This window comes from Hippopotamus amphibius, chromosome 7, assembly GCF_030028045.1.
Source record: "Hippopotamus amphibius kiboko isolate mHipAmp2 chromosome 7, mHipAmp2.hap2, whole genome shotgun sequence".
NCBI lineage: Eukaryota > Metazoa > Chordata > Mammalia > Artiodactyla > Hippopotamidae > Hippopotamus > Hippopotamus amphibius.
This window is the reverse complement of record NC_080192.1, coordinates 25040354-25060377: the sequence shown is the minus strand read 5'-3', so window position 1 is coordinate 25060377 and position 20024 is coordinate 25040354. Positions and strand designations below refer to the sequence as shown.

The 20024-nt window shown below is 43.6% G+C and overlaps 1 protein-coding gene across 2 annotated transcripts; it reads left to right on the top strand.

Annotated features, from left to right (window-relative positions):
• Positions 1–624: 624 nt before the first annotated feature.
• AMDHD1 (amidohydrolase domain containing 1) lies at positions 625–19484 on the top strand. 2 transcript variants are annotated; one of them, XR_009054781.1, is made up of 10 exons: positions 668–807; positions 2566–2672; positions 4062–4126; positions 6074–6351; positions 8447–8672; positions 11429–11553; positions 16938–17031; positions 17625–17785; positions 18659–18929; positions 19234–19484. XR_009054781.1 is itself a non-coding variant. In XM_057742704.1 (9 exons), exons 1-9 carry the CDS (start codon positions 668–670, stop codon positions 18744–18746), a joined length of 1284 nt encoding a protein of 427 aa, XP_057598687.1. In that variant the 5' UTR covers positions 625–667; the 3' UTR covers positions 18747–19484. The 2 variants fall into 2 exon arrangements, 1 of the variants encoding a protein (XP_057598687.1); XM_057742704.1 differs by having other exon boundaries at positions 625–807; positions 18659–19484.
• The last annotated feature ends 540 nt before the right edge of the window (positions 19485–20024 follow it).

Here is a 20024-nt window from a genome sequence, read left to right as displayed (position 1 = left end):
GGATCCAGGAGCGGAGCTGGCCAACTGAAAAGTGCGCGGCACCCGCCACCGTGCTCGCGGCCACGCGGACCCTGGAGGGACTCCCATACCGCATCCCTCTCCTCCGCATCTCCAGGCTCCCGGTGCGGGCGGCCCCTCGCGCTCCAGGCTGCCGCTCCAGCCGCCCCGGGCAGAGGTTTCTCCCCACCCTGCCCCTCGCGGGGCCCTGTCTCAGGTTCCCGGCCCTGCCCCTACCAGGTTCCCTCTCCCCACCCGCAATTCTGCCCTCTGCGGGCGCCCTCGCCCTCGGGGTGACTCCCTTCCTCCAGGTCACGTAATCGTCGCAGCCCATCTCTCTCTCTCTCCCCACCGCCGACCTAGAGTTTCCTTATCTGTAAAGTAGGGGCAGGAATCTCCACCACATTTACCCGGAACGTGACAAAGCGACCAGGAAAGAGAAGATTTAATTATACTATTCATTACGAATCATCATTCTCATTGTGGGTACTCTTATTGCCGTCTGGATGGTGGCGGGAGGCGCGCATCTCAGCAGGTGGGGAAGGGCAGCGGCTTCGAGCGCCCGCCCCTGCCCCGCCCCGCCCCGCCCTGCGGGACCTGCCCCCCAGCCGAGCCCGCCTTCCGCGGTGGGAGCCCCGCAGCCACCGCCAGACCCGCGGGGCGCGGCGCCATGGCGGGCGGCCACCACCGCCTGCTGCTGGAGAACGCGCGGCAAGCGGTGCTGGTGTGCGCGCGCGGCGAGCGCTTCCTGGCGCGGGGCGCGCTGCGCAGCCTGGCGGTGCTGGAGGGCGCCAGCCTGGTGGTGGGCACGTAAGTGGCCGCGCGCTCTGGGGCTGCGGGCGCCCCGGGTCGTGTGCTGGGGGGACCTGTCAGCCGAGGCCCCGGCCTGGTGCTGTTTCTGTAACCGGTGCGCTGTGCAGGGAAACGCGGTAACGCCCTTCCCGCACCGGGGAGACAGTGGCACGCCTGCCTTTTAGGCGCCGGTTGCAGGCGTGTCGGACCACTTCGGGTTGTCCTCCAGTTGAGAAAACGCTCTTAAGCTGCACATGCCTCTGGGACGGAACAGGATCCCGCCTCTGCTGATAAAATAGACGATGATTGCCGCAGTCAGAAGGGGCGGGGGTTCTCTCCAGTGCTTCTGAAAGTGCGGACAGATGACCTGAGTTGGGTTTTTGTTTTTGTTTTGACACACTTCTTATCCCTCCCTTCCCATCCCCAGATCTTTTTTCTTTCAAGTTTTATTGCAATATAATTGGCATACAGCACTGCATATATTTAAGGTGGACAGCACAAAGATTTGACTTACATACATCATGAAATGATTACCAGTGAGTATAGTGTACATCCAGCCTCTCATACAGATTCAGATTCAAAGAAGTAGAAAAAATTTTTTTTCCTTGTGACCAGAACTCTTAGGACTTACTCTCTTAACAACAGTCATATATGACATATAACAGTGTACGTTATATTTATCATGCTCTACGTTACATCCCCAGTACTTATTTATCTTGTAACTGGAAGTTTGTACCTTTTGACTACCTTCCTCCAATCCCTGCCACCCCTCCCCACCTAACCCCAGGTCCTTTGAAGCAGGATCTCTATGGGTGGAGTTCTGAGATCTGAATTTTTACAAAGCCCCTCTCCCACCCACTTAATCTGTACCCCAGAGCTGGAGAACCATAGAAAACAGTTAGATGGCAATGGCTTGGGGTGATAGGAAATTAAGATTCAGCCACCAGAAAGGACATTTTCAGTTATTTTCATTTAAACTTCTGAGAATAAAAGAACAGCCAAAGTTTGGGAGGGCGGACTTGGAGTGGGAATGGGGGTTGGGCACCCATCTGAATTGGAGAACCCATGGTGCTGCGATTACACAAGTCTCATCCCTTATCTGAGGCTGCTTAGAGTTGTGTAAGAGCCCAGCTTTTGGGGACTCGTGTGTGTGTGTGTGTGTGTGTTTGTTTTTAATTAACAAAGGAATAAAAACATTCCCAGTGTTACTGTCAAAAATTTGTTAAAATCAGTTAACAGATTGCATGGATATAGGAACCTAGGGAGTGGATGGCCATACTCCATGGAGTTCTGAGGATCTAGATCCCTATGGTCTTGCTCAGTGGAGCAACCCTCTCTTCCTCACAGTCACTCCATCATCCAGGCTGGCTGTACCGCCTCTCATTATGGCATCTACATTCCAGCCAGCAGGAAGTAGGAAGAGAAAACAATCCTATTGGCTAGAACTTAGTCACATGGCCACACCTGGCTGATGGGAGACTCAGAAGTGTAGCCTTTATTCTGGGTGGTCATGCCTCCAGCTAAAATTTAGGAATCTTGCAATGTGGGAAAAGGGAACATTGATCTTGGAGAACAACTAGCGATCTCCATGACACGTGATTTGACTTTTTGCCTTGCATGTGGCTTGAGTCCATTTCCAAATACACAAGCTCAAGAAGGAGATACAATAAATAATGATGGACACCAAAAGGCATCCATAACATATTTTAAATCATTGGTCAAAATTTTCACCATATTTCCCCCAAAGTTAGTAATAATTTCTTGATTTTTCTTCAGAGATGGGTTCATAAAAGCCATTGGTCCTGCTGATGCTATCCAAAAACAGTTTTCAGAAGAAACATTTGAAGAAAGAATTGACTGTTCTGGGAAATGCATCTTGCCAGGTATTAACCTCTTTTTCAGTAAAGCCCTGAAAGCAGTTTTAGTAGTGTAAAGGGGAAAAGTAGCAGGTTGTTTTAAATTAGGTCTCACAATAATATGAAAAATATAATAGCTACCATTTATTGAATTTCTGCTAATAAATGTCTAGCTGCTTTACAAACACATTTTCATGCTGAATGAAACTGAACTGCCCTGTAAGGTTATCTACATGGTACAGACTAGAATACGGATGTTTAGGGGTGAAATATCTTACCCAGGATCTCTAAACAGGTAAAGGGCTAGCTGGGAATCAAACGCATTTTCATTCACTCCACTTCTTCCCCCTCACATGGTGAAGGGAAACCAGCTGTGTTGGGTTTGGGTTCCAAACCTGTTGAAAGAATTTTATTAATCCATTGCATAGGGGAGGCAAAGAGGGCAAACTGCTGTCTGTAATTCCAGAATATACTCTAAATTTGTAGAGAGTATGAAACAAAGGACCCATCTCCAGGCAGAAAAAAACATAAACCAAAAAGCCCTAGAGATGTCACTGAAGTTCGTTTGTATCTTTACTGATTGATAACAGAATCAGTTTATTAACCATCATCTACTATGTTATCTATGTTTTATGGCTTTATGTAATCATCTGAAACAAATTTTACAAATTTTGAGTTCTGTGCGAACACAGAGGTTAGGATTTATACTTTTATAATGTGTGCTGTGTACATCTGACAGAGCTTCTACTATCTGGCTCTTGGGGGTCAGGAGAGAAAGTCAGGGTGAAACCTCATGAGAAAGAGCAGAGTATGGTAGAGACAGCAGTGTGAGTAGGGACTTTTGATTTTACTCCAGTCAGAACCACTAATGAGCCATTTAAGCCACAAGGTATTCTGAGTGTTCTGGACTCCCTTTACCGAATTATACCTGGATAAACAAAAGTTCCAAGTGATCGCTTTATAGTGTCTCTTTAATTAAAATATATTTCTTTCTTGAAGAAAGATTCATCTTTCTGATTTCATATTTTTCCTTCTCAAAGTTCAGGGTAGGGATTGTATTATTCTTTTCCACCCAGATTATTCCTTGGTCATATAGTCCTTGGTTTTACTCAACTAATAGATTTGACACCCTGTTGTAAAAGCTTGCTTGGTGAGCATGGATTTATTGCGCAAAAGGAGCTGTATTTCTTAAGGGGAGATTTTCGTCATGTTGAGTCACCCTCCTCTCTTAGAGCCTTCTAGACCAACCGTGCAGAGGGTCTTCTTGGAACCACACAGACAAATTCTTCCTCCTCCACTCTCCTCCAAGACGGCCAACTACCACGCTGCTTTCCCGAGAACCATATAGTAGAGTCTGCCTGCTGTCTAAGTACTTTGTTTCTTAACTTTAGACACGATTTGATTTATTGATTACAGGTTTGGTGGATGCACACACACATCCAGTATGGGCTGGTGAAAGAGTTCACGAATTTGCAATGAAGGTAACGGCAATAAACAATGGCAAATCAAAATAGAGCACAAGTACAGACAAGGGTTTTTCTCGAGTTTGTAGGCTGTTAGGCTTTACAACACTTAGGTCTACATGTCTTTTTAATGGATATTTTTACTGGCTTGGACTATGGAAATAAATTACAACAAAATTAACTAATTTATAACTTGGTTCCAAATCTTTATACTATGCCCAGGGCTAGCAATCCTTTTAAGTATAGTCATTTTCAAGATGTTTTAGCTGCTGAATCCTCCTTTTAAACTAGGGTTGACCTGCTTTGCTCATTAATTTCTCCTCTCTTTTCTTTTCCCCTTTCCATCCCCTGGTAGCCATCCCCAGGAAACAAGTTTGAAAATCACCATTCATTGGGGTCAAAGTTGGAAAAATATATTGCTAGTCATAAAAATAAAATGTCTTAATTATTCCCACTTTTTTTTCCAGCAAAATGACACTGATTAAGAAATATAAATTGCAGTCTCTGTTGGTCATTAATTAGCCACAGTCAACCCTTAAATCCCTGGCTAGAGCCATTTTCACATTGTTTGTCTATTTGTTTGTTTCTAGCAGACTTTATTTTTTTAGAGCTGTTTTAGGTTCACAGTACAATTGAGTGAAAGGTAGAGAGATTTCCCATATACCACTCCCTGCCCCCCCCCCCCCCCAACACAGCCTTCTTCATTTTCAACATCTCTGACCAGAGCGGTACATTTGTTACCATGAATGAACCTTCATTGGCACACTATTGTCACCCAGAGTCCATAGTTTTCATTACTGTTCACTCTTGGTGCCGTGCTTTCTCTGGGTCTGGGCAAATGTACAATGACATGCACCCACCATTGTAGTGTCATACAGGGCAATTTTACTGCCCTAAAGATCCTCTGTGCTCTGCCTCTTCATCCCTCTCTCCCTCCAGTCCCTGGTAACCACTGTTCTTATTTACATGGTTTGTAGCCTTTTCAGATTGTTTCCTCCATGTTTTTTCTTCACACTGTTTTTTTTAAAAACTGTACATCCTAACAGCTAAATTGGATTATTTCAGAAAAAGAAAAATTTCTTCAGATATTGTCTTTCTCAACAATCTAGAACTGCTTTTAAGACTTTATTAAATCATTGAACTTCAGAGCCAAAATCAACCTTAGAGATTTGCAGTCCAATTCTCTCATTCTGTGATGCAGACACTGATGCCAAAAAGGCCAAACCCATCAGGGTTTTTGTTGTTGTTTTTTTTTTTTAACATGAAACCAGATGAAGATCATTCATTATAAAACCACTGAGACTTTCCGTAAAAGCTCGAGTTTGCAATAACTTGAACATGACAGAATTAAGAACAGAGGGAAGGGTGTGACTAAGGGAGCCCCCCAGGTGGGCACACTTTGCACCAGGCTCCCTGCTATGCAGAGTAACAGGATCCCAACGGGATCCCAGAAAGAGCCTCTTTATTTGCTTGAGTGACAGAGGTCAGGCCTGCAACCCTAGGTGACCAGATACTGAGGGGTGGAAACGCTCTGGGTCTCTTAGTGGAGACTTGAATAACCGCAGTGGGGTTCCCTAGTCGCCGAAGCTTTGCTTTCTCATGGGTACTGAGGGGTAGGCTGAGGCTAGCTGGTACACACTGGGACTGACTGGGTTGTTAAAATACCGAAATACTTTTGTACCTGTTGGTAACCTGTCGCTACCCTGAGACCCCAAGCTCCCACCACATCTCCCATTTCTGCCACCGGGGTCCCTTCCTGGCAGACCTCTGAGCCCAGCAACTCCCCACCACCTGGCAGAGCAGGGCCTTCCAGAGCTGTGTGTCCCAGCATCCCTTCTCGTCCATGGGTGCCTGTGCCGTGTCGATTGTCAGTCATGTCGAATGTCACCCCCGGGGTGTGGGTTCTGTAGACCCGCCTGCAACCTCCCCGCATTTTCCAGACCTAAGAGGGAGCCGTGTGTTCAGTTGGCAGGAGCCACGTACATGGACATCCACCAGGCTGGAGGAGGGATCAACTTCACGGTGGAGCGCACGCGCCAGGCCTCGGAGGAGGAGCTGTTCAGCTCCTTCCAGCAGCGGCTTGGGTGCATGCTGAGGGCGGGGACCACGCTGGTGGAGTGCAAGAGCGGATACGGCCTCAGCCTGGACACGGAGCTCAAGATGCTGCGCGTGATTGAGCGCGCCCGGCGGGAGCTGGACATCGGCATCTCGGCCACTTACTGCGGGGCTCACTCGGTGCCAAAGTAACCGCGGCCGAAGGGACCGGGGTTTAACGCGCGGTATTGAGAACGCAGAAGGGGTCATGTGGCACCTAAGTGCGGGCTGCGTTCTCCAGGGGGTGAAGGGGCACCCGTACTTTAGCTCTTGCAGAGCGACCGGTGCAGCCACTGCTGTTCTGATTCTAACGGTCAGTCATCTCACACGCGTGGGTTTAGGAAGGCTGTCCCCACCAGACCCATCCTTTTGCAAGTCCCTGAATAGTGGAGAAGAGATGTTCAAAACTCTTGGTTAACAAAAAGAAATTCCCGATAGGTGGTTTAAAATGAAAGATATTAATTTAAATAGTTTCCCATAACCATGAGCACAAAGGCACTTCAGAGATTAACACCCTGTGAGAGGTAGATGAAATCTTGAAGTCAGCATAACTCATGGTAATTTTTATTTTTGTTTATCTGCTTGTTGAGCAGTAAACATTTTTGTTTTATTATTGTAAATTTTTTTTTTTTCAGCTTTCCTCTTTATCTAAAAATTTCCTCCTGTATGGATTCGCTATAGAGAATTCTCTCACCTTCTGCTTCTGCATTTTATCTGTCCCGGAATTACTAGATCAGAGGGCCCACAGTTTCAGAACCAAAAGATGCAAAAGAAACCCAGGACTTGAAAATTCACAGGGCGTCTCCAAAGTCTTAGTGCAGTTTTAAGTTGTGATAATTCAGATAATAAATGCTGCAGGCTTACAGAAACGACTTAATCATTTAAATAATTAACCCATTTAATTAAATCATTAATACATTAATAAATCATTTAAGGTTGAATCATTTAAAAATTGTTTACATTTATTTAATTTTGTGAACTTTGAAAACTAAAATCTTAATGTTAATATTTTGTTTACTGTATTTAATCAGAGGAACCAAAAAATTAACATTGAAAATTATTATGAAAAATTTACAAAACTAATCAAGCAGAAAAGAAACATAAATACTTAATATTGACAGTGATGTTTATTGTGTGTTTTTAGCATTTATACTTCTGAAATTAGTAAGACTTCAAACTGCACTAAGACTTTTGGAATATCCTGTCTATGATAGTCTGTTTTTTTTTTTTCAGTAGGAAAGACAAAGTGACATGGTAGAAAAGTCTGAGGCTTTGGAGGGACACCAGACGTGGGTTTGAATCTAGCTTAGCTACTTCCAGCTAGGTGATTTTGAGTTAAGTTTTGATCACTTAACTCTTCTGAACATGAATTGTTCATCTGTAAATCAGCTAAATAACACCCTTATCCTATATGGTTGTCTCGAGAATATGTTAGAAACAACATATGTAAGTACCTGTCTCCTCAGAGCCCATCTGTATCTACCCACCTAGATGGTTTTTGCTGAGTGAGAGCCTTCTGTGTACCAAATACAAGAGTGAAGTTTTACAGAAAATGTCTCCATCTGCCAGTGAGCCTGTGAGGTCTGGTCTTGATCCCCGAAGATAAAGCCTGAAGCCCAGAGGATGCCAGTGACGTCTATATCACGTGTCCAAAATTATACAGTCAGCAAGTGGTGCAGCTCTGTGTCTGACTTCAGAAGCCCAGCCCTTTTCTCATATATAACTGCCCCAGAACCTTGAAAGAATTTCAGGGCCTCCTACTATCTTCTTCCCCTTGTGTGTGGTGAGACAAAAAGTCTTGGGCAGACGATTCTAGAAACAGTGTGAAGGAAGAAAAAGTCGGGGTGATAGCTGGGGCCAGGTAAGGGGCTCATGGTTGGGTTGTCAGGGAAGCATTCAGGATGTCCGCTAAGTGTCCTTGATGAGAAGATTCAGTTTTTCAGCCAGGTGGCCTTGCTGGCATTCCCAAAGGAATCCTGACGTGGCAGAATGGGTGAGCCGACTCAGTCTCTGCCTGTAGGTCAGCGTACACAGAAGTCTTATCAATACCTCTGCAAAGTAGGCTCATCTCGATTGTTAAGAGTCCTGAGTTACAGCTTTGATTTTCTCTTTACCTCTCTGGGGCTCGAGGTCATTTACCTACAAGTTCTCAGGTTCTCAAAGTGCCAAAAACCCCTTTCTCTAATGTAAACAAACAAACAAGCAAAACTTGCCCACGATAATCTCATTTTCTTCTTCCCTCAGAGGAAAAACTGCTACTGAAGCCGCTGATGACATCATCAACAACCACCTCCCAAAGCTGAAGGAACTTGGCAGAAATGGGGAAATACACGTTGACAATATAGATGTGTTCTGTGAGAAGGGCGTCTTTGATCTCAATTCCACCAGAAGGATTCTTCAAAGTGGGAAAGATATAGGGTTACAGATTAACTTCCATGGGGATGAACTCCACCCGATGAAGGCTGCTGAGGTATGGGTGACATTTTGCTTTTCCTTTGTCAACAGTTGTGCTGTGGAAAACTTAATGAGTTTGTTCAAAGGAAGGAGTAGCCTTCTGAAAAGATAGAGAATTGGGAAATTTGTTTGAAATATGTGCAGGTTGGTCAGGTTGAGCCTTGGAATCCCTGACTTTTTTTTCTGATCATTTACTTTTATTATCTCCTCCTCGTGATATGAGTAGAAAAAGAAGTGCCTTTGTGATCTCCTTTCCTAAATTCACAACCTATGTTGATTGGCACACAAAGCCACCCCTAGCTCAGTCTGTTAATTTCACAGGTAGCTTCTAGGGTCTTTCTAGGGCAGCATCCAGATGACTTTCAGTGGAGCACACTGTTAACAGCCACAGGGTGATTTTCAAATCTATGTGTCTTTCCCAGATTCATTTATTCATGCTTTATATAAATATTTGTCTGTCTACTGTGTGCCAGGCACTGTTCTAGGTGCTGAGAATTCAGTAGTGGGTAAGACGCACAAAATCCCTGCAGTTGTGAGTCTAGCTGTCTTTCTTCTAATAAGCCCTGGAGCTAAATAAACAACTGCCCTTGGGGCATATATACAGATGTAGATACTCCACATGTGTCTCCACCACATGTCTAATGTGACCTCTTAATATCAGGTTCAAATCTTGTCCTGTGTTCCCCTCTCCAGTGAACAATGCCATTATCCATCTATTGCCTAAGTCAAAACCCTGGACATCATTTTGACTCCTCCCTCCCCCCTCACCTGCCACATTTCAGCCAACAAGCAAGTCCTCCCAGTTCTCCTCCTAAATATCTTTGGGTCCACTTCACCAAGCTGCCTGGTTCAAACCACCATCAGCTCTGACCTGGATTCCTGCAACAACTCTTCTTGCCTCTGAGCTTGTCGTCACTGTCATCTGTTCCTTTATTCCATGCTCTCAGTGCATCTTCTCCTTTCTGTCCATTTCTTAAAACCACTGAAAGGCTTACCATTGCTCTTAGGATAAATTCTAAACTCTGTACACAAAGGCTTACCAGGATCTAGTCCTTGCTGGCCTCTCTATCTTCCTTTCTCTCTTTCATCCTGCTCCCCTTTTCACCTCCTTCACCCTCTTTACCATGAACCAGCCACAGGAAACTACTTTTAGTAAGCTAATCCCACATGCCTCTGTATCTGCTGTTTCTCTAATACGAACACTCCTCTTTGGCTAATTCTAACTCCTCTCCACGTTTCATCTTAGCAACCACCTCTCTGGGATCCTTCCCAAACCTCTCCAAGAGCCGGTTATAGCCTCTCCCTGTCCTTGTCCCACTGTGATCCCTACTGGACTGTAAACACACTGAGGACTACACCCATGTCTTCTTACCCAGCCTTATTCCCTGGAGGTTAGCACAGTGCCTTTTGCATAGATAGTCATTAGAAAGTGAATATTTGTTGAAAGTTTTTTAAATGACTGTGAACTGGGTGGTCAACAAGATGCTTTGGACCGTAGGGAGTGACTGGTGAATTAAATCAGTAGAGATTGGTATCCAGGATGAGCAGATCAAGTTTGGAAAAGTTGAGGATGATTCCAAGATCAAAAAGGAACTCCCTCCAGGGAGCATCGTCTGCCCTGTCCTCAGGAGCCCCCAGAGCCCCATCCAAATGCCTCTCCCCCTGAGCCAGGTGCTGATGGGGGGGCCCTCTTCCCTGCCCTGGTGGGGGCATCGCAGCCTCCCTGGACCACAGGGTAAGGTCAACTCTCAGTCTTCTTTCCTTGGAATGCTCACCATAGCACCTTTCAGCCTGGGGTACTCTGTGTGTATGCATGCGTGTGTGTGTGTGTGTGTGTGTGTGTGTGTGTGTGTGTGTAAATTTGTCAAGTTGAAAAGAAATCCAGGGACTTCCTAGGTGGTGCAGTGATTAAGAATCTGCCTGCCAATGCAGGGGACATGGGTTCAAGCCCTACTCCAGGAAGATTCCCACATGCTTTGGAGCAACTAAGCCCGTGAGCCACAACTATTGAGCCTGTGTGCTGCAACTACTGAAGCCCACACACCTAGAACCCATGCTCTGCAACAAGAGAAGCCACAGCAATGAGGAACCCACGCACCACAATGAAGAGAAGCACCTGCCGGCCGCAACTAGAGAAAGCCCGTGTGCAGCAACGAAGACCCAACACAGCCAATAAATAGATAAATTAATTAATTAATTAAAAAAAAAAAGAAAAGAAATCCACTTTAATGCATTCCTGTCAGAACATTACCTCTTCTTGGTTTTTTTTTAAACAATCTAGCCCAAACTTTGCATCTGGAGAAAAACCAAGTTCAAGAAGATAATCTCAAATTATACAAGTGATTCCACATTCCTAAAGTTTGTTTTCTTAACTGATCTGTTTTCACTGAGTGCAGTGGCATTCCAGATACCTTTCTTGTGTTTTTTATGATGCTATAATAATCAGATTTTACTACCAGTATTACTCAATGTTTTATTCTGACTCATAAGATTCATAAAATTTTCCTTTTTTAGCAAATATTTGAAGATCCCAGTAAGCATTTGTATGTAAGAATAGTCTTTGAAGTAGCATGCTAGCTAATTTTCAGATGAATGTCCACTACAAATACTTTACCCATTCGGGGGCTTGTGCTCACGAGAGGTAGTCGGCAAGAAATCTTAATAATAGAGTGCTGTTTATTTTTGCAGGAAAAACCATTTGATGGCACTTTATTGATTTGTTGTTGCTGTTGGTGAAACCTCTCTCTCTCTCTCTCTGCTCATTCTGCGTAGCTTGGGGCGGAACTGGGAGCCCAGGCAATCAGTCACCTGGAAGAAGTGAGTGATGAAGGCATTGCTGCCATGGCAAAAGCCAGGTGCTCTGCGGTCCTCCTGCCCACCACAGCCTACATGTTGAGGTGAGATTGTTTTACACCCCCACCCAAGAGCTCCAAGTACGAGCCGTGAAGGCACAGACTTCCAAGATGCCCAAATATTACTTCATTGCGCTTACAAATTCCTTAAAAATGCAGATGAGGAGAACTTAGCTCATAGAAGATGCCAATTCTGGTATGATATTCATAATGAATTACCCTGAGGAAGGGCCCAAATTGCATTTGAGTGGTGGCATTACTGGGGAGAGTGGAACTTTCTTTTTCTTTCTTCCTCATTTTTGGATTTTTCCAGTTAAAAAATCAATATGCATTACTTTTATAATTATAAAATAGTGATATAGGCTTTATACTTTAAAAAAACATGCATAAGATGTTAGGGATATTTCACAGTATTCTGAATCCGAATGAGCTGCTTTCTAAGAGGATGCAAGTAGGGACCATAATCCTCATAAATCCTGGGAGTGGGAGGAACGAGGAGATGTCTAAGTATATCTTGTGGCATCTCCCCGTGGATTTGGCTGTGTGTCCTCCATGGGTTGAGTCCATGTAGTCCATCTTTTATCACTGCCGTCGCTCCAGTTCAAACACGAGACCTGAGGTCTCCTGACTCATTGTACTACCTGCGTGACAGCCACCGAATTTGTGGTCAGAAGGCCCACTATTCAAGAGGCAGTTGATTTTCTCTGGACTGGGTGCTTTCTCTGTGGTTGGGATACATGGTTTTGGGGGGGGAGGGGCATGATTTCACAGTTATGGCCGAAGGACAGTGGTTCTCAAACTTGGGGTGATTTTGCTCCTCAGGGGATGTTTGACAATATCTGGAGACATTTTTAGTTGTCACAACTAGGGGATGCCACCGGCATCTAGTGGGTAGAGGCCAGAGATGATGCTAAACATCCTGTAGTGCACAGAACAAACCCCTATAGCAAAGAATTATCCAGTCCAAGACATGACTTGTGCTGAGACTGAGAAACTCTGCCTTAGGGATTGAAAAACCAGGTTCAAGTAACTTTTATAAGGGAGAGGAAAGGAACATTGCAGTGCTTTTCTCAAATTTATTATGATTTCATACTTGTGTATATAAAATACACACTTCTCCTATTACTCTTCTCTTAAAGAGTAGACATAATGTAGGTTACAATCAGGAAATATCCATCAACAACTGTTCTCAGTATGATCAGCTGCTTTTCTTGCAAATCTCAATAGTCATCAATCAAGACTTAAGCTGGTTAATTTTCCACCACCCAAGGAATAAGTTTTTACCAAAAAAAGGATTCCTTTAATTTACCGTGAATCTCTTAAGACAGAGCAAAAATCTGAGGCTTGCTGTGCTGGAGGGCAGTTCAGCATTAAAAGTCTGAACTCTGTCCCTCTGCCAGGGGCGGCTGCCATCTGCCGTCACCACAAGTAAGTTTAACATCCTGTTTGGACGACAGGGGCAACCAAAGAGAAGGCTACGCTCTTGTCTCTGGCTTCTCTGTTCCCGTACTTCTCTGGTCTCTTGACTCTCATTTCCAGAAAAACCATTGCCTTATGCCACTCGAGGGCTTCCTTGAGTCCTTGTTTTATGTATCTTTGTCTACAATATTTAAATTTATACAGGACACATTCACCTTAGTTTATCTGGAGCCCCCTTTATACTTTTACTGCCTTGTATATATACATGTTTTCCTCCTTAAGTAGTTTGGGAAAGGGCGGGGAGGCCATCAGAATGACTGGCAGGGAAATTGTAAGGTCTCCCCCTTCTCTGTATCTCTGCTTCACCCACCTCCTCTCATGCATTGTTCTAGCGGAGAAACACTATTTTAAGTGGTCCTGGAAACTGCCTGTCATAGAGTGGGAATGCTTCGAGGACAAGAGTCAACTCTGCACCCACAATCATTGATTAATTTCTGTATTCGACACACGTGTTGAGGGCCCACTACTCGTCAGGCGCTGTTCTAGGCACTGTGGATCCAACCACAAGTAAAACAGAGTCTTGTCCGCAAGGAGCTTACATTCTAATGGGGAGAGACAGACTGTGCAAACCAACCAATGAACATAGAAAATGTCGGATGATGCTTGGCACTGTGAAAAAAATCCAAGTGAGGCAAGAGGAGAGAGGGTGTTTGAGGGGAGCGTGCTGTGCTTTTAGGGTGGTCAGCGAAGCCTTTCCAAGGAGGGGACATTTGAGCAGAGACCTAGAGGAAGTGAGGGAGCAAGCCGTATCTGGGGAAAGGAGCCGGGATATACAGAAGAGTGTTCTGGGTGGATGGACAGTGAGTGCAGTGGTAGAAATGCACTGAGTGTATCTGAGGAACAAGAAGAATGAGGCCAGAGAGGCACAAGCCAGGCAGGAGGTAGGAGACGAGGCCAGAAGGAGGGGCAACTCGTGAAGTGCTGTGTTCGTGATGCAGACAGGAAGCCCATGGGAAACCGCTGAGAGTTTTGGAAAGCACAGAGGCATGATCTAACTTATTTTTCTAAAAGATCTCTCTGGCTGCTAGGTAGAGAATATATTTTAGGGGGCTAGAGGATAGAAGCAGAAAGCCAGTTAGGATGGTCCTAACAAATATCCTGGCAAGAAGTGATGGTGACTTGGATCCAAGGTGGTAGCAGAGGGGTATAACAATGAGTTGGATTCTGGATATAGTTTTAAGGGGGAGCCAACAGGATTTTCTGATGGGTTGGCTGTGGACTGTGAGAGATGACTCAGAGATGACTCTGTGGTTTTAGTGCCTGGCACAAAGTTTTCACCAATGGGATAGTTTTAGAATGACTGGCTGAATTAATGACCATGGAAGTTTTATTGATCTCCATATGAAAGACACCATATGCTTTTCATTGAGGCTGTAAAGAAGTCCCTATAGTTTGGAGAGAAAACAGGAGTGCAATGAAAACATAATAAAAAAATTAAAGAATTCCTTTAACAAAACTTAATTGATTAGCTATTAATACCAGGCACTGTGTTGGTACTAGAGACACAGTGGTGAATAAGACACATGTGGTCCTTCATGGAACTTGCAGTCTAAGCATATGAAACATGATAAATGAATAGACATAAAGACCTATAGAGGTTCTGAAAAAGACTATCACTTCTGGCTGAGTGACCAAGGAGATTGAGCATGGGTGGGTGAGATGTGAGCTGGGCCTGGGAGTAAGAATGCATTTCAGGGAGGGGTGGATATTCTGGACAAGAAGAACAGCAGACTCAGAAATGTACAAATAGAAAACCCCAGTTGTTCGAGTATAGTATTGGATAAGGTGGAGATGAGAAAGGAGGTCCTGAAAGAAGGTTGGGCTTACTTTGTGTGGGGCCTTGAATGCCAAACTTTGGTGGACTTTGTATGAAACATAAATAAAACCTAGTTTGAACACAGCTAAAAAGCTATCCTATTCTTTGCCATATTCAGCACACTCCTAGAATGTAACAGTATCATTCATTCATTCAAGAAAAAATATTAATTAGCCAGAGACAAAGCTGGGTACTAGGACAGATGATAAGAAGAAGAAATAATCCTTTCCATGATCCTTAGCCCCTGCTGGACTTTCCAGCAGAGGGGCAGGTGCAATAGTCTCAATACTTGACAACCGACTACTGATCAATCAAATTGAATTTAAGGCTAGAGAGAGAGTAGGGTCTCAAAGGAGGGGCCAGGGTTACCCTCAGAAGCTTTTTTTAAGACCACTCCTGGGCAGTACGGCTTCATAATGGCTAAGTACCAGTCCACCATCGTTGTCATGAAACAATAGCTATTGTTTCTAAAACAGAGGAATTTAGGGTGTCATGGGGGAGCCAGAGGAAATGAGGCCAACAGGGATGACTGGGAAGGCTTCCCAGAGGAGGTCTCTCCTTGACCAAACTTTTTTCAGGCTCCTCTGAGCCCCTGTCTCCACTCAGCCTCAATCTTGCCTATAAACCTGCAGACTCTCAGCACAAATGGTTTTTATTCACCGACCTTCCCCAACATTGTAAGACTCAAACAAACACTGGCATAGTTTCTAACAGCTCAAGTCTGCACCCCTAGGATGAGCCCAGGCCCCCTTAGGGTGCCTGTCTGAGAAAGCCCAACCTGCCAGCAGAATTTACTGTTTGTTCCAGTAAAACCTGGTGATAGGCAGATAGGCCCTTGAACTTCAGTTACTTTAAAAAGCTTGCAATTATAAATCCTTTCTCTCCTTTGAGATGTAAATCTTCTACCACTCAGAATCTTCTCAAGGACCTGAGAGCCATCTCTCTTTTTTAATTAATTAAGCTGCATTGGGTCTTCATTGCTGCGTGCAGTCTTTTCTCTAGTTGTGGTGAGCAGGGGCTACTCTTTGTTGAGGTGCGTGGGCATCTCATTGTAGTGGCTTCTCTTGTTGTGAAGCATGGGCTCTAGGAGTTCGGGTTTTAGTACTTGTGACACACAGGCTTCAGCAGTTGTGGCTCACGGGCTCTAGAGCACAGACTCAGTAGTTGTGGCGCACAGGCTTAGTTGCTCCAGGGCATGTGGGATCTTCCCGGACCACGGGTCGAACCCATGTCCCCTGCATTGGCAGGTGGATTCTTAACCATTGTGCCACCAGGGAAGTTCCTGAGAGCCACCTCTTTGAAAAGCAAACATACAAGGAGATAACTCTCTCCTTGAATTTTAAAAATTTTAAAAATTAAAAAAAAAAATTCTGCTTCCCTAACTCTGTTCAAATCTCCTCCCTTGCCCTTCCTGACTCCTTCATTCTTCCTTTCAAATATCCAGTCACCCCTGCACAAAGCAGAGTTCAGTTTACACTGGACTCTTCCCTTTGGCAAGAGTTATCACTGAATAAAATCTGTCCTCACCACTTTAACTAGTGTCCAGCTTTGTTTATCTTTGACACAACTTTTGAGACACATCCTAAAGAATGAATATTTGGCCAAGGAGGTCAGGGAGATACCTAGTCCAGGAAGAAGCACAAACATTTTACATATTAGATTCTTAGGCCTTCAAAATTTTAAAGAACCTATAAAAATGTTTGAGACCCCCCCCCCAAAAAAAAGGAGAGGGAGAGCTATGAATAAAAAATTGAAAAATGAAAGTTAATTTGAAAAGCATTATTTAAACCTTGTTTCTATTTGGGAGTCAAAAAAAATTATTACGTTTGAAAACAATTTTCAGTTATACTTTTCTTCCTTCCCAGGAATCTCTGAATGTACCATAACGATTGTCATCATAATCCCAAATTAAAGAAGCTACTCATAGCCCAGTGGTTTCAAAACACAGATGATGAAAATCAGGGCTCCTGGGGGTCTGCTGGACTCCACCACTAACCACTTAATCTTCAGTGTCTGCTTCTTCTTCTAGAACACGAAGGGGTTGGATATCTTACGTCTGCTTCAACTCTGAACATCTGTTCTTCCAAAGTTTCACTTCTAGAGACTGACATCCCTTTTTTCCCCCTCTCCTTAGACTGAAGCAACCTCGAGCCAGGAACATGTTAGACGAAGGGGTGATAGTTGCCCTGGGCAGCGATTTCAACCCTAACGCGTATTGTTTTTCAATGGTAATTATTTTTAATGTGCCTTCCTTAGCAGACTGTGAAACTTCTACCAAGCACACAAATAAGTTAAAACTATTTCACTAACTGTTAAAATGTACCAAAGATCTCACAATATTTTCTTGTGAAACAAGAAAAGAACTATCGACACAGCAGTATAATTGGGCATTTCTGCACCACTTGAATACCTCCAGGCTTAGAGAGAGGAGAGAAGGTTCTTTTATACTCTGATGCAGCCTTGGGCATCGTGGTTTTACAATAAGCTATTTCCCTTCTCAGAACTGCATAAGCTCAAAGAAATATTAGTAAGTAAGCATGGAGGTGAGCTTCATCTTACACAGTAAGTGGTCTTGAAAAGTTGTGAGTAAATATTAAGTACATGGATGGGTGGGTAAGTAAGCTCTGTAATAAAGGAATCTTCTTCAAAGCATGAGAATCTTTAAGTGTAAATATAAATTTATATTTTCTCATACTAATTTAGTCAGGTCCACTTATACATTTAACTATCACTATTTGTTGTGCTGTGTTGAGAAATGTCCTAGGTGGCAGCTGCCATTCTGTTACTTTTCCTCAATGCTTTTTTTCTCTTCCCATCTTAGCCGATGGTCATGCATCTGGCCTGTGTGAACATGAGAATGTCCATGCCCGAGGCCTTGGCCGCTGCCACCATCAATGCTGCTTATGCCCTGGGCAAATCTCACACACATGGATCTTTGGAAGTTGGCAAACAGGGAGATCTCATTATCATCAATTCATCCAGGTGAGTGTCCTCCCAGCTGAGCCATTTTATTGTATGCCCTTGGTTTAAATCCCTTTCCCACTTATTATTAGTGTCAGGCTCTGTGTAAGCTCAGAAGCTACCCAGTCTTCTCAATGTCACCCCTTTCTAAGCAAAAGATCTCCCTCCAGGTCTCAAACTGCAGAGTAGACCAACTTTTCTGGCCTCTTCATCCATCTTATATCGTTCATAAATCTCCAGGTTTCTGCTCTGTTTACCTGGACTTTGGACTTGTGCCCTCTGGACTGTGTTTTTGTCTTTTTTCTTGGGTTCTGACCTTTTCTGCTTGTGCTGGGCCACGCAGGTCCCAACTCTGGCTTGTCACCCTGGTTCTGATTCATTACCTCTCTGACTTCTCATTCCTACTGGATCCCAAAAGCCTTGCTTCAGTTTTCCTGCCTCTGGTTTTGTATTACTCACCCACAGTCTGCTGCCTCCTGGGCCTCCAATGTAACAAGTTGAGTCTTATAGTTCTAAATCTTAAAGTTGTGAATCTTATGGTGTCTGGACCCTAGCAAGCCTCTCCCAGCCCTTGGACCTTGTGTTCAATAGAAGAGAACGGCACCGTAATTCTGCTCTCAAGGGTCATAAGCCATTGTCTATCAAAAGTGAAGCTGATGTTACCATTCATGCATCAATTTAACTGAATCAAATATTTTAAGATCAAATACTTAATATCATTGAACAATATTTGATTTATCATAGACTAATTATCATGGTACTCTACCATTTTTTAAAAAGCCCAAATATTAACTACTAAATGTAAAGAAATTTTTAGAGAATGTCTTTTGAAATTAGCATTTATTGACAATGATAATTTTGACTTGTATGTGTTAATGTTTGATTTCTTTCTAGATGGGAGCATTTGATTTACCAGTTTGGAGGACATCACGAATTAATTGAATATGTTATAGCTAAAGGAAAAGTCATCTATAAAAAATGATAGATCTGTAAGGAAAGAGCAGACTCTTCGACTGTATAAGTCAATACAGTTTATTAAAAGTTAAAATACCTTAGTAGTTTACCAGAATGATGTCACTTAAATATATTTCAGTATTTTGTTTAGCCACTTGAAAAACCCAAGGGATTCACTTATTTTAACATGTGCACCTGGACATTTGAGCAGGTAAACCATTTGTGATGATAATCTCAAAACATTGTTACTTCACAAAGATTTGTTGTAAATATTCTGCAGATTAATATGCTGGAGTACCACAGAAATGCCTTTGTGGGGGAAAGCAGATTGGCAACTAGGTAGACATGGCTTAAAATTCCCATTTTGTTTCGACTTTTCAAATTTCAATTCTTAAACTATATTTAGTGAAAATTGTGGGGTAGTGGGAAATCCAAGTCATATGCCACAAACTAATATGTAGCCTTTTATAATAAGCAAATAGTTTTTCTTTTCCCCACTTGGTTTGTCTTTCTAGATGCTCTTCAGATGCATCAGTGTCTCCTGAGGGAGGCTGTTCTTCTGTTCCTGATTTCTTCTCAACGCTTGCAATAGAGCTTCCCAGCAGAGTTCAAGATGTCATTTTATTCATAAGCACAGGGACCTTCCTATAATGGATGCATTTTGACCAAATCCAATAATGTAATTTTTAAAAAATTGATTTTAAGTTTTTGATTCTTCACATTACAAAAGTATAAAAAATTTTTATAGCTCTCAATAAATATTTGCTGTCACTGTTATTGCTGTTGTTGTTTACAACCCTGGAAGCTGATCAGTGGTGCTGTCTATCAGAACTTTTTAGAAAATGAACAAATTACAGAAGAAAGTGGATTACAAAAAAAAAAAAAGTGGATGATTATGTAAATTGGCATCTTTAAAACCATGTGAGTTTACTTGAAGTCTTTTTAAATGCTTTGATCATCTTAATAATCACAACTGCATGATCAAACATTGTCCTATTTATGAAGAAATGACTAGAGAAGTAAACGTTAACTGCCCAAATGATCACCCATTCACGTTAATAAAGCCTGAACCAGTGAGGCCTTACTGTATTTAATGTAGATCAAATCAGGACACCCCTTGTCAGAAGGTTAAAGGTAACAGTGCACACTGCTGTCACTGCCTAGTGGCATGGGGTCTCTGGAGCTCTGTTCCTCACAGGCTTGGCAAAGAAGCCATGAGGGGGTGTGGGAAGCACGTGTTTGCTGTGGGCGGCGCCTCCGCTACGACCGGTCTCCTGGCCGATGGTGGGAGTTTGAAATGCAGGAG